The following is a 14768-nucleotide window of genomic DNA, read 5'->3' as shown; positions in this document are numbered from 1 at the left end:
GGGTGGCGTGCACCCAAACGCTTCCCCAAGCGGCAGTGGCTGGGAGGGGTGCGGTCATATTTAAAGAAATCACCGGGCAAAAGACAGCTGCATCTCCAGGGAGCATGAGCGAGCCTCCAGAAGAGCAACCGCAGCTGGATATGTCCTCCAACACAGGGCACCAGCGGCAGCCGCAGCAATCACCGCATCAACAGCAACGCCGTAAGAAGGATCCCAAGGACCAGGCACAGCGACACAGTAGCAGCAGCAGCCGCTCTGAATCCCGTCGCGGTAAAGAGTCCAGTGGGGCAGTGGCCCCAAAAGACAAGGCTTCGGCAGACCCGGTGGCCCCTCCAGATCCGTTACCTTCTTGGTTAAGTGGACTGCGTGAAAGTACAAGCTGTAACTAGGGCCTCCTCTTTTAGGGGAAGAAGTGCACGCAGAAGGCCAACCACAAGATTTGCCCACTTTGTAAAGAGGAGCTTCACACGGGGTGGGGGAAAAGGCTCTGCCAAGCGTGCATTGATCACAAGATTTGTAAAGAATCTCCGAGGTTCGCCTCCGACCTTAGGGCCCTAATCAAACACCAGGTAGAAAACACCGTTAAAACCCTCCAGGGAAGAAGCAAAAAGTAAAGCGAGGCTAAAACCAGGGACCCCGAGTCAGACCTCAGCGATAGGGAGAGCGAACCTTCAACATCAAACTCAGACAGTTCAGCTTCCGACTCCTCGTCCTCCGAAGAGGGGGGGTCGCAACTGTTTCCCTATTGAGGAAACGGATAATTTAGTAAAAGCAGTTCAGTGACCGCTAGTAACTATCCATTTATGTATAGGGTATTCTAGTTTTTCACTGCATGAATTTTGTCCTTACATACGTTTTGTTACAGATTGATTTTGTCACATTCACTTTTTTTCTATCATGCCACATACTGTAGAAGCGCTCGTAGAGAACTGGTGCTGGTCCCAGACCCATTACTAATTTGCTAGCATTGGCGAAGGAACCCACGTAGATTGCCAGAATGAAGTTGTACTGTCACTCCTACAGGGGTTGGCCTCCTTTGTGGTCAATATTTTATTTATTTCTTTTTATTTAAATGCATGTATTTTGGGCTAAAAAATATTTTTTGCTTTTGGGTTTCATTTTAAAGTTTATCCACATTTCCTTGCATAGGCTTTTAGATTCCCTGCGCATTCAACTTTGATTTAGTCTGTGGCCTTAAATCTGCTGAGAGGAGCTCAGAAAATGACAGATTAAGAGTTACAAACTTATCGTTCAGTTAGTGCAACTTTCCTCACACCCTGACCAGCACTTCTGCCCACACAATAGCTGCCGGTAGAGGAGCATGTTACCAGACGTGTCCGTCAGCGTCTTCCAATAGAAAAGCGGCTTTCCCATGTCAGGTGTTTTACTATTGGAGGAGACTGATAGACATGTCTGGCCACATGACCAGGAGCCATTGTATTTACTGATGTGCTCGTTTGTATGTGGAAATCTGCACTCGCAAGAAAAAGTGGCCAACTCCTTTACCTGAGATTCTGTCAGTGATCTCCTTCTGACTGGAAAATTTATAACAATTTTATCTGTATTTTTTTGAGCTCCTCTCAGCTGATTTATGGCCAAAGACTGCATTAAAGGGAACCGGTCACCAGAAAAAAATGCAGATATTGGCTTATTCTGCAGGTAATAGCATTATAATGCTGGCCTGCAACAGGGGCAGAGCAGTGCACCTGTGCCGGAGCCACGACAGGAAGGAAAGAAGAGTACGGCATCATATGAATATGGGAGGCGCCGGACCGGACCGCCACACCCATCGGACCGGAACAGACAGGTGAGTATAATTTAACTCTTTTTTCTTATCTTTCAGGTTACATCGGGGGCTTATCTACAGCATTACAGAATGCTGTAGATAAGCCCCTGATGTTGGTGCCGGCAGCTCATATTCGAAAAAAGGGGTGACAGATTCCCTTTAAAGCTGAGTATGCCGGGAAACAAAGATCCTGCAAAAGGAAAACTGTGCAAAATTCGTAATAAGGTCCAATTGAAAAAAATATTTTTAGCCCAAAATTCATGCATAAAAATAAAAAAAATGTTCCCTATGGTGGCCAAGCCCTGTATGTCCTCATTTTGCCTCACAGTTCAGAAGATAGGTGCCCCTGTAGAAAGGGCACCTATAGACTTTACCAGAAATTGAATGGGCCTGCTTAGTTTCTATAGATTGTAATCACAGATATTAAAATTGCTGAGTAAAGGGCTCATTCCCACCGATGAAATCGGATGAATGCAATCCGATAAAAAATCAGATTGAATTCAGACCAGTGTTATTCTGTCAATGTGTGTTTATCTGCATTTTTTTTCCAGCTCAGATCGGATCACGATCGGACTGGAAAAAAGTTGCAGCATGCTATGATTGTAATCGGAAATCATATCGCATCCCGCAATAGGTCAATGGCTGCGAAAAAAAAAATACACCGTTCGTATTTGAAAAGCCGGCAATTCATGTGTCAGGCACAATAATCACACTGACAGGATAGGATAGATATATACACATAGAATACATATATATATATATATATATATGTGTGTGTGTAGATGCCAGTGACACACACACATATATATGTATTTATATTACATAGATAGATACAAGAAAAGTTGGCAATTCATGTACCGTCTATTGTAAAATCACTGCAGGAGCCGAAAGGATAGAAGAGATGGATTATATATAGTAAATACATATAGAATAGATAGATATATAGATGTCAGTGACACACACATATATATATATATATATATATATATATATATATATATATATATATACTAGCTGAAGAGCCTGGCTTTGCCTGGCCATAGTAACTAACCGTGGGTCCCGCTTTCCACCCGCCATCACACTCTCTCCTTCTGCAGCCCCGCTCTCCACCCGCCGTCCCACTCTCTATGCACCGTCCCGTTCTATCCCTCCACAGCTCCGCTCTCCATCCGTGTCCCGCTCTTCCTCCCCAGCCCCCCTCTCTCCCTCCATAGCCTTGCTCTCCATGCGCCATCCCGCTCTATCCCTCCTCAGCCCCGCTCTCCATCCATGTCCTGCTCTCCATGCGCATCCCGCACTTTCCCTCTGCAACCCCGCTTTCCAGCTGCCAGTGGGCGGGACTATGTGAAGTGGACGTGGCTTGATACACACACACACATACATACACTCAGCTTTATAGATATATTACATACATAGATAGAAGAAAAGCCGGCAATTCATATGTCCTGTATTGTAAAATCACTGAAGAAGCCAACAGGATAGAAGAGATGGATTATATACAGTAAATACAAATAGAATAATTAGATATGTAGATGTCTGTGGCAAATACAGTTAGTAAAATGTGTGTACAGCTTACTGTACATGTATTTCATTAATAAAAGATTATTTTTCGTAAAAAACATGGCGTGGGCGCCCACACAATTTTTGTTACCAGCAGAGGGAAAGCCGACGACTAGGGGATGATGTTTATAGCCTGGGAAGGGGGAAATACCCATGGAGCTTCCCAGGCTATTAATATCAGCTCACAACTGTATAATTAGCCTTTACTGGCTATTAAATTGGAGGACCCTGAAAAAAGTGATGTGGCGTCCTCCTATAATTAATAATCAGCAATGGCTATCTAGACAGCTGCAGGCTGATATTAATAGCCATGAATACTGGCCCCCCAGGCTAAAAAGATCAGCTCTCTGCCGCCCCAGAAAAGGCGCATCTCTAAGATGCGCCAATTCTGGCACTTAGCCTTGCTCTTCCCACTTGCCCTGGAGCGGTGGCAAGTGGGGGGATAGTTGGAGGGGTTGCTGTCTCCTTTGTATTGTCAGGTGACATCAAGCCCCGAGGTTAATAATGGAGAGGCGTCAATAAGACGCCCCCATTACTTACCCCATAGTCACATTGTATAAAAACACAGACACCCAGAAAAGTCCTTCAATTGAAAGAAAGAAACAGACTCCTTTAATAATCTTAATTAAACCATACTTACAACCTCGCCTATTCCCACGATGCTCTCATCATATGCAAAAGAGGTTAAAAGAACAAACAACACAATTCCTCACCTTTCCACAGAGATGCTTTTAATCCATTTGTCCCACGACGGGTCTAGCTCTGCTACATCTAGATGGCAGGCTGCATGGATGCATGATGCGTCCATACAGCCTGTTATCCAGCAGGGACGCTGAGCACCATGTGCTCAGTGTGTGCCTGTGAACTGCTATTCCCTGTCTGAGGGCAGGAGAACTTTCTCACGTTCTTGGTGTCCTCAGACAGGGAATAGCAATTCACAGGCACACACTGAGCCCACAGTGAGATATGACAATTCTATTATAATTTCCATCTTCCAGTGGAAAGAAGAATCTGCACAGGACTTTGGGAAATAATGGAAAGCCTCATACAAGAATTATTTGCGCTCTGTGCTGTAGCTGTAGCTGTAGCCTTTTCTTCCTCCCACACACAATTTTTTTCGCCGCATATAGAGATCTGGCTGTGAAACTCTCTCCACATATTGCTCTTGGACGCTGTTCAGCTGCACTTCTGAAAGCACGAGGGAGTTTGCAGTTCTTTTTTTAAATGTCTTTATGAATCACTTAAGAAAATTAGAGCTTGGCAAAGAGTAATACCATTTTATTTAATTATTTATTTATTTATTTTCAGTCGAAACCAACTTTCCTCCTTGCCAGCCTGCTTATGTGGTCTTCCTCTAAAAGTCTTAATTGCAAGTAATAATAAGCTTGGATTTTTGCCAGAAGAAATAGGTCAACTACAGCAGCTGATGGAGCTGGTATGTCACCAAATATAATATATTAATCCAACACTTGCATTTTATTTTTATGTAAGTTGTAACCTAAAGCTGATGTGTGTGATCTAAGGTAAGCCAAACGTATCAATCCCTGTGGGATAATGTGAACTTTGTCTAATGACTTGAAAATTGGTACTTTCCTATGAAAGAAAACAGAAATCTGGCAGGGAATTAGCTGAAAGACCTTTGGAAAATCACTTAGTGAAACAGATTTATGAAAATTAAAAGGCAAGAGTGACAGCAGAGAATTTGTCACAAATTGCTTAGAGCTGAAAAGTGGCATTACAAGACCAGCAGCACATAGCAATTATGTAGGATGTACCCGACTATGCCATTGTTCTTGGGTCTTATGATGACAAAACAGGCATGACGAAGCCTTAATATAGTAATGTGACCTGCTAGTATAGTAGAGTATTAATGCTGCACATATGCTTGTACTTCAAAAACCAAAAAGGCTACATTGGCATGGAAAACCAGAAAAGCTTTATTGTCAATATGAAATGTTGTATTCTGGGTAAATAACACAGAATATTATAAAATGTATATATTTATATATATATATATATATATATATGTATATATATATATATAGTGGTGTAGTGACCACTGTGTCCGCTAGGGGGCGCTTTGTGGGTGTCCCAGGACAGGCGTATAAGCATTTCCAGTGTCCTGATAGGTGTAGGATGCTGAATGATCGTAATGTATCTCAAGGCGGGTGGCCTTGAGATGAAGACTTGTGTATGTGTTGATCAGCAGTGATACTGCTGAGGTTTCGTGTCAGTGGGTTAGGAGAGCTACCTACAAATCCACCCAGGGGTGTGGCTAGAACGCCATAGTAAAGAATGTATGAATGCTTGTAGGATCTGTGATGAGGTCATAGCCATGTGACCCGGTGGGCGTGGCTACGGACCATATAAGGTGGCCAGGGTAGGTCACATGGGGTGAATGCTTGGACCCGGTTGGTCCGTTGTGGAAGGTCCCGCTGGGAGATGGGGCTTCCTGCCTGACAGCACGTGAATGCTGTGAGTAATGGCTGCAAGCGTCTGACAGTTCCCTGGAGGGAATGGACATCTGAAGTATGAAGTATGAAGCAGCTATGAGAAGGTAACCCTGACTGGGGATATAACTGTGAGGCTCGAGAGCCTGTGTATTGGACATTGCACAACCTGTATGACTACAGGATAAACAGAGTGAAGCTCTGTCATGGACGCTATGCTGTTTATATGAACTTTATGTTGCTGTTGTGGGTTTATGATGCCTGATTAAACCGCATGGACTGTTATTGTTTTCTGGAAAACCTGTGCTGGACGTGATTATTTGGCTGCCAAGCGAGTATCCCCTACCTGAATGACAGCGCTACCTTACAATATATATTGCTCAAAAAATAAAGGGGACACTAAAATACAACTTTCTAGATATCACTGAATGAAATATTCCAGTTGTAAATCTTTATTCATTACATAGTGAAATGCCTTGAGAACAATAAAAATTATCAATGTAAATCAAAATTAATGTCCCATGGAGGTCTGGATTTGGAATGATGCTCAAAATCAAAGTTGAAAATCAAATTACAGGCTGATCCAACTTCAGTGGAAATGCCTCAAGACAAGGAAATGATGCTCAGTAATGTGTGGCCTCCATATGCTTGACATGCTCCTGATGAAGCAGCAGATGTTCTCCTGAGGGATCTCTTCCCAGACCTGAATTAAAGCATCAGTCAACACCTGGACAGTCTGTGGTGCAACGTGGCATTGGTGGATGGAACGAGACATGATTGTTATGATTGAGTCACCGTAGGAGGCAAAAACATAAATGCTAGCTAAGTCCAGAAAACCAGAGAAGTTGGCAACTATCAGATTGCAGACCCCTGAACCTATCAACACAACTAGCAGTAGCCGTGGGGGGTTCCTACGATGACCTAGACCCCTCGATCACAGCCGGAGAGATACATAGGCCTAAAGAAGGAAAGGGGAAATCTAACTGCCCCAGAGCAGACCCCAAAGCAATAGGCAGCCCCCCACATATAATGACGGTGAAGCAAGATGAAAACACTTACACAGACAGAAAGACAGGCTGAGCAAAGACGGGGCCAAAAACTACCTAGATAGGAACGGATAGGAAGGCTGCTGTCTGCAATCTGCCAAAACCCTATCAGAGACAAAAGCCAACAAGCTGATATAAAAATGGCCCTGAAGCAACTAAGCTTCAAAAACTAAATCAGCACTCAGGTACTTTCAGAAGACAGAGCTAACGGAACACTGCACACTCCAGCAGGGAGTGGCAGAATCCAAAAGGCAAGAAAAACAAAAACAAATCTTAAATGCAAAAAGGCAAAACAGAAAACTTAGCTTTAGGAGAGCAGGAATCAGACTGGTGTCCAAGAGTCCACAGAGAAATCACCCGCAGGGCAGAAAGGGCGTAGGCTGCCTTAAATCCAGTCAGTGACTCCACTCAGCCAATCGTCTTCATTAGTCCCAGGTGCCTGATAATCAGGCTCACTACCTTCCTTCACTAGAATAGGGAGTTCACCAGGCTTCAGTGACGGAGGGGAGAATGAACTGACAACAGTACCCCCCCCTTGAGGAGGGGTCACCGAACCCTCAACAACGCTACCAGGGCGATCAGGGTGAGCCCGATGAAAGGCACGCACCAATCTTTTGGCATGAATATCAGAGGCAGAGACCCAGGAATTATCCTCTTGACCATAACCCTTCCACTTAACCAAATACTGGAGTCTCCGTCTAGCCAGACGGGAATCCAGAATTTTCTCTACCTCATATTCCAAGTTACCTTCAACCAATACAGGGTCCGGAGGTGCCACCTCAGGCACAACTGGCTCAACAAACCTCTTCAACAAGGACTTATGGAACACATTATGGATCTTACATGTGACAGGAAGAGCCAAACGAAAAGAGACCGGATTAATAATCTCCAAAATCTTGTAAGGTCCAATAAATCTAGGGTTAAACTTAGGAGAAGCCACCTTCATAGCAATATTTTTTGATGATAACCACACTATATCACCAATCTTAAACTGGGGACCAATGGTCCTATGTCGATTGGAAAACCGCTGGGCCTTTTCCTGGGAGAGAACTTATCCACCACTTGGTCCCAGATCTGGTGCATTCTCTCCACCACAGTGTCAACACCTGGGCAGGCAGAGGGCTCCACCTGCCCTGAAGAAAATCGAGGATGAAACCCAAAGTTGCAAAAAAAAGGTGACATCAAAGTGGCAGAACTAGCTCTATTATTTAAAGCAAATTTGGCCAAGGGCAAAAATGAAACCCAATCATCCTGATCAGCGGAAATAAAACATCTCAAATACGACTCCAAGGTCTGGTTTGTTCTCTCTGTCTGCCCATTGGTCTGAGGGTGAAAAGCAGAGGAGAAGGACAACTGAATTCCCAACTTGGAACAGAACGTCCTCCAAAATTTAGACACAAATTGAACTCCTCTGTCAGATACAATGTTCCAATGTTCTCAGGAATCCCGTGCAAGCGAACCACCTGTTGCAAAAACAGGGGCACCAACTCAGAGGAAGATGGCAACTTAGGGAGTGGTACAAGATGAACCATCTTAGAGAACCTATCACAAATCACCCAAATAACAGTCATTCTTTGAGAGACTGGCATATCAGAGATGAAATCCATTGAAATATGGGTCCATGGCCTCCTGGGGACCGGCAAAGGCATCAACAACCCACTAGAGCGAGAACAAGATTTAGACCGGGAGCAAGTCCCACAGGACTGCACAAAATTCCTGACATCATGAGACAAGGTGGGCCACCAAAAAGAGCAACTCACCAGATCTCTAGTACCAAAAATACCCGGATGACCAGCCAATGCAGAGCAATGAACTTCAGACATCACTCTCTTCTTCCACTGGTCAGGAACATACAACTTTCCACTGGGGCAACGCTCAGGTTTGTCCTCCTGGAACTCTTGCAGAGCACGTCTCAAATCGGGCGAGATGGCAGAAAGAACTACTCCTTCGCCTAAGATGGTAGCAGGCTTGGTCACCACAGGAGAATCAGCAAAGAAACTCCTAGAGAGGGCGTCTGCCTTAACATTCTTAGTTCCAGGAAGGAAAGAGACCACAAAATCAAAACGTGTAAAAAACAAGGCCCACCTAGCCTGTCTAGGGTTCAAGCGTTTAGACGACTCTAGGTAAATCAAATTTTTGTGGTCAGTGAGGACCACAACTTGATGTTTGGCTCCCTCCAACCAATGTCTCCACTCCTCAAATGCCCATTTCATGGCCAACAGTTCCCGATTCCCCACATCATAGTTACGTTCAGATGAAGAGAACTTTCGGGAAAAGAAAGCACAGGGATTCATTTTAGATGTTACCGGATCCTTTTGGGACAACACTGCTCCTGCACCAATCTCAGAAGCATCCACCTCTACCTGAAACGGGAGTGAGACATCAGGTTGCCGCAGAACCGGAGCGGAGGTAAATCTACGCTTCAGCTCTTGAAAGGAAGCAACCGCCTCCGGAGACCAATTTAACACATCCGCACCCTTCCTGGTCAGGTCAGTCAATGGTTTGGCAATACTAGAAAATTTTGCTATAAATTTCCGATAAAAATTAGCAAAACCCAAAAACTTCTGGAGGGCCTTCAAAGAAGTGGGCTGAACCCAATCATAAATGACCTGTACCTTGGCCGGGTCCATTTCAATAGTTGACGGAGACAAAATAAATCCCAAAAAAGAAATCCTCTGTACTCCAAAAAGGCATTTTCATCCTTTGACATACAGAGAATTCTCTCTCAAGATCCGGAACACAGTCCGAATATGTTCCACATGAGAATCCCAATCCTTGGAGAAGATCAAAATATCGTCCAGATAGATAATCAAAAATTTATCGACAAAGTCTCGGAAAATATCGTTCATGAAGCACTGGAAGACAGAAGGGGCATTAGTGAGCCCAAAAGGCATCACCAGGTACTCAAAATGTCCCTCCGGAGTATTAAACGCCGTCTTCCATTCATTCCCCTGCTTAATGCGGATAAGATTATACGCCCCCCTGAGGTCAAGCTTGGTAAACCAGCAAGCACCTCTGACTCTAGAGAATAGATCTGAAATCAGGGGTAACGGATACTGATATTTAATAGTAATTTTATTGAGGGCACGATAATCAATACAAGGCCTTAAAGAACCATCCTTCTTGGCCACAAAAAAAAAAAAAACGGCACCTAAGGGTGAAGAGGATGGTCTAATATGACCCTTCTCCAACGCCTCCTTAATATAGGACCGCATAGCCTCGTGCTCGGGTACAGATAAATTGAAGAGCCGACCCTTAGGAAATTTACACCCAGTGCTTAGTTCAATAGCACAGTCATAACTCCTATGAGGAGGCAAGGACGCAGACTCATTCTCACTAAATACATCATAGAAGTCCGCCAAATAGTCAGGAACCTCATGCGACTGAGGAGAGGTGGAAAAAACCGGAGCCTCCCTAAAGGTACACCGGCAACCCCAACTCACCACAGACACAGACTTCCAATCCAAAACTGGATTATGAATCTGCAACCAGGGAAACCCCAGAACAACGGCATCATGCAGACCATGCAACACCAAAAATCTGCAATTTTCTTGATGGTCTGGGGCGACCCGCATGACCAACTGGGTCCAAAACTGAGGTTTATTTTTAGCCAGAGGTGTAGCATCAATCCCCCTCAAAGGGATAGGCGTCTGCAGAGGTGTCAACGGAAATCCACAACGTTTAGCAAAATCCAAGTCCATTAGGTTTAGCGCTGCTCCCGAATCCACAAAAGTCTTGGCGGAAAATGTGGACAGGGAACAGATCAGAGTAATCGCCAAAAGAAACTTAGGCTGAACCCCACCAACAGAAAACGTGTGTGCAAAGCGTTTCTCACGTTTAGGACAAACAGAAATAATATGTGAGGCATCTTCACAGAAAAAACACAGCTTATTGCGCCTTCTGAATTCCTGACGTTGCGCCTTAGACAAAACTCTATCACATTGCATAGGTTCAGACGTCTGTTCAACCGGTGGCAACACCTCTCGTGTAATCCTGCATTCACGTAAACGCCGATCAACCTGAATGGCTAAAGACATAGAATCGTCCAGACCAGAGGGAACAGGAAATCCCACCATAGTATCTTTTACGGCTTCTGACAAACCCTTCCGAAAGAGAGCAGCCAAGGCACTATCATTCCAGGTAGTAAGGACCGCCCACTTTCGGAACTTTTGACAGTACAACTCTGCAGATTCTCGACCCTGGTTCAATGCTAGCAGGGTCTTTTCAGCCTGATCAATAGCATTAGGTTCGTCGTACAGCAACCCCAAGGCTTGAAAAAATGCGTTCACATTAGTAAGAATAGGGTCATCTGGTCTCAAAGAAAACGCCCAATCCTGGGGATCGCCGCGCAGCAAAGAGATGACAATTTTAACCTGCTGCGCGGGGCTCCCTGACGAGTTAGGCTTCAAAGCAAAAAATAATTTACAATTATTTTTGAAACTCAAAAATTTAGATCGATCCCCAAAAAATACATCAGGTGTGGGGATCTTTGGTTCAACAGCATGTGAACGAGCAAGATAGGCGGAAATTCCTCGCACTTCAGCAGCGAGCTGCTCCACACGGTCAGACAATTGCTTTATCTCCATTGAGAGAAAAAAAAAATTTCCCCTACGGCCTCAGAGATATAGAGGAAAGAATATACAAACTCCCTTTTTTTTTTTTTTTTAAACACAATTCTTTCCTGCTATTGAGTACCCCAGGATCTGCGGTTTGGGCGGGTGATTCTGTTATGATTGAGTCACCGTAGGAGGCAAAAACATAAATGCTAGCTAAGTCCAGAAAACCAGAGAAGTTGGCAACTATCAGATTGCAGACCCCTGAACCTATCAACACAACTAGCAGTAGCCGTGGGGGGTTCCTACGATGACCTAGACCCCTCGATCACAGCCGGAGAGATACATAGGCCTAAAGAAGGAAAGGGGAAATCTAACTGCCCCAGAGCAGACCCCAAAGCAATAGGCAGCCCCCCACATATAATGACGGTGAAGCAAGATGAAAACACTTACACAGACAGAAAGACAGGCTGAGCAAAGACGGGGCCAAAAACTACCTAGATAGGAAGTGGAACGGATAGGAAGGCTGCTGTCTGCAATCTGCCAAAACCCTATCAGAGACAAAAGCCAACAAGCTGATATAAAAATGGCCCTGAAGCAACTAAGCTTCAAAAACTAAATCAGCACGCAGGTACTTTCAGAAGACAGAGCTAACGGAACACTGCACACTCCAGCAGGGAGTGGCAGAATCCAAAAGGCAAGAAAAACAAAAACAAATCTTAAATGCAAAAAGGCAAAACAGAAAACTTAGCTTTAGGAGAGCAGGAATCAGACTGGTGTCCAAGAGTCCACAGAGAAATCACCCGCAGGGCAGAAAGGGCGTAGGCTGCCTTAAATCCAGTCAGTGACTCCACTCAGCCAATCGTCGTCTTTAGTCCCAGGTGCCTGATAATCAGGCTCACTACCTTCCTTCACTAGAATAGGGAGTTCACCAGGCTTCAGTGACGGAGGGGAGAATGAACTCACAACACATGATGTCCTAGATGTGCTTAATTGTATTCAGGCTGGGGAACAGGCAGGAAAGTCCATAGCATCAATGCCTTCTCTATACAGGAACTGCTGACACACTTCAGCCTTATGAGGCCTAGCATTGTCATGCATCAGAAGGGACCCAGGGCCCACTGCACCTGCATATAGTTTCACAATTGGTCTGAGGATCTCATCTCAGTACCTAATGGCAGACAGGGTATATCTGGCTTGCTTGCACATGGAGGGCTTTGTGGCTCTCCAAAGAAATCCCTCCCCACACCATTACTGACCACTGTCATGCTGGAGTATGTTGCAGACAGCAGAACATTCTCCATGGAGTCTCCAGACTTTGTCACGTCTGTCATATGTGCTCAATCTGAACCTGCTCTCATCTGTGAAGAGCACAGGGCGCCAATGTTGAATCTGTCAATCTTGTTCTCTGGCAAATGCCAATCGTCCTGCATGGTGTTCGGCTGTAAGCACAACACCCACTTGTAGACGTCGGGCCCTCATACAACTCTCATGGAGTCTTTTTTTGATGGTTTGAGAAGATACATGAATGTTAGTGGCCTGCTGGAGATCATTTTGCAGGGCTCTGGCACTGCTCCTCTTGTTCCTCCTTGCACAAAGAAGGATGTAGCGGTCTTGCTGCTAGGTTGTTGCCTTCCCATGGCCCCCTCCACGTGTCCTGCTGTGCTGACCTTTCTCCATGTATCTGCTCCATGCCCTGAACACTCTGCTGATTGACAAAACTACTCTTCTTGCCATAGCTCGCATTGATTTGCCATCCTGGATGAGCTGCACTACCTGAGAAACTTATGTGGGTTGTAGACACCACCTCCTGCTACCACTAGGAGTGAGAGCAATGACAAAATTCAAAAGTGACCAAAACAACAGCCAAATTGATTTCACAGAAGTGTGACTGACTCGAAGTTACATTGTATTTTTTAAGTGTTCCCTTATTTTTTTGAGCAGTGTGTGTGTATATATATATATATATATACATACAGTGGGTATGGAAAGTATTCAGACCCCTTTGCATTTTTCACTCTGTTTCATTGCAGCCATTTGGTAAATTCAAAAAAGTTCATTTTTTTCTAAATAATTTACACTCTGCACCCCATCGTGACTGAAAAAAAAACAGAAATGTAGAAATTTTTGCAAATTTATTAAAAAAGAAAAACTGAGCTATCACATGGTCTTAAGTTTTCTGGCCCTTTGCTCAGAACCTCATATTTAAGTCACATGCTGTCCATTTCCTTGTGATCCTTCTTGAGATGGTTCTACACCTTCATTGGAGTTCAGCTGTGTTTAATTAAACTGGTAGGACTTAATTTGTAAAGGCACACACCTGTCTATATAAGACCACACAGCTCACAGTGCATGTAAGATCAAATGAGAATCATGGGTTCAAAGGAACTGGCCAAGGAGCTCAGAGACAGAATTGTTGCAAGACACACATCTAGCCAAGGCTACAAAAGGATTTATGCAGTACTCAAGGTTCCTAAGAGCACAGTGGCCTCCATAATCCTTAAATGGAAGAAGTTGGGGACCACCAGAAGTCTTCCTAGACCTGGTCATCCATCCAAACTGAGCAATCATGGGAGAAGAGCCTTGGTGAGAGAGGTAAAGACTGTGCCTGAGCTCCACAGATGCAGTAGGGAGATGGGAGAAAGTTCCACAAAGTCAACTATCACTGCAGCCCTTCACAGGTCGGGCGTTGATGTCAGAGTTGCCCGACAGTAGCCTCTCCTCAGAGCAAGACGTATGAAAGCCCGCATAGAGTTTGCTAAAAAACACATGAAGGACTCCCAGACTATGAGAAATAAGATTCTCTGGTCTGATGAGACGAAGATAGAACTTTTTGGTGATAATTCTAAGCGGTATGTGTGGAGAAAACCAGACACTGCTCATCACCTACCCAATACAATCCCAACAGTGAAACATGGTGGTGGCAGCATTATGCTATGGTGGTGTTTTTCAGCTGCAGGGACAGGACGACTGGTTGTTATTGAAGGATACATGAATGCGGCCAAGTACAGAGATATCCTGGATGAATACCTATTCCAGAGTGCTCTAGACCTCAGACTTGGCCAAAGGTTTACCTTCCAACAAGACAATGACCCTAAGCACACAGCTAAAATAACAAAGGAGTGGCTTCAGAACAACTCGGTGACTATTCTTGACTGGCCCAGCCAGAGTCCTGACCTGAACCCAAATGAGCATCGCTGGAGAAACTTGAAAATGGCTATCCACCAACGTTCACTATCCAGCCTGATGGAACTGGAGAAGATCTGCAAGTAAGAATGGCAGAGGATCCCCACATCTAGGTGTGAAAAACTTGTTGCATCATTCCCAAGAAAACTCATAGCTGTCCTAGCTCAAAAGGGTGCTTCTACTCAAT

General features: G+C 44.6%; 1 protein-coding gene across 4 annotated transcripts in view; it reads left to right on the top strand.

Moving 5' to 3' along the window:
* Positions 1–14768, top strand: part of LRCH1 (leucine rich repeats and calponin homology domain containing 1) — a 323294-nt gene that overhangs the window by 151084 nt on the left and 157442 nt on the right. For all 4 annotated transcript variants that reach the window (XM_073580257.1, XM_073580255.1, XM_073580256.1 and 1 more), the window contains exon 3: positions 4655–4781. In XM_073580257.1, coding sequence (XP_073436358.1) covers positions 4655–4781 — 127 coding nt within the window. The remainder of the gene's footprint in view (positions 1–4654; positions 4782–14768) is intronic.

The sequence above is a fragment of the Dendrobates tinctorius genome, unplaced genomic scaffold (genome assembly GCF_039654945.1).
Source record: "Dendrobates tinctorius isolate UK_male_01 unplaced genomic scaffold, ASM3965494v1 ptg000064l, whole genome shotgun sequence".
NCBI lineage: Eukaryota > Metazoa > Chordata > Amphibia > Anura > Dendrobatidae > Dendrobates > Dendrobates tinctorius.
The sequence above is the reverse complement of the archived record's forward strand: the minus strand, read 5'-3'. Positions and strand labels throughout refer to the sequence as shown.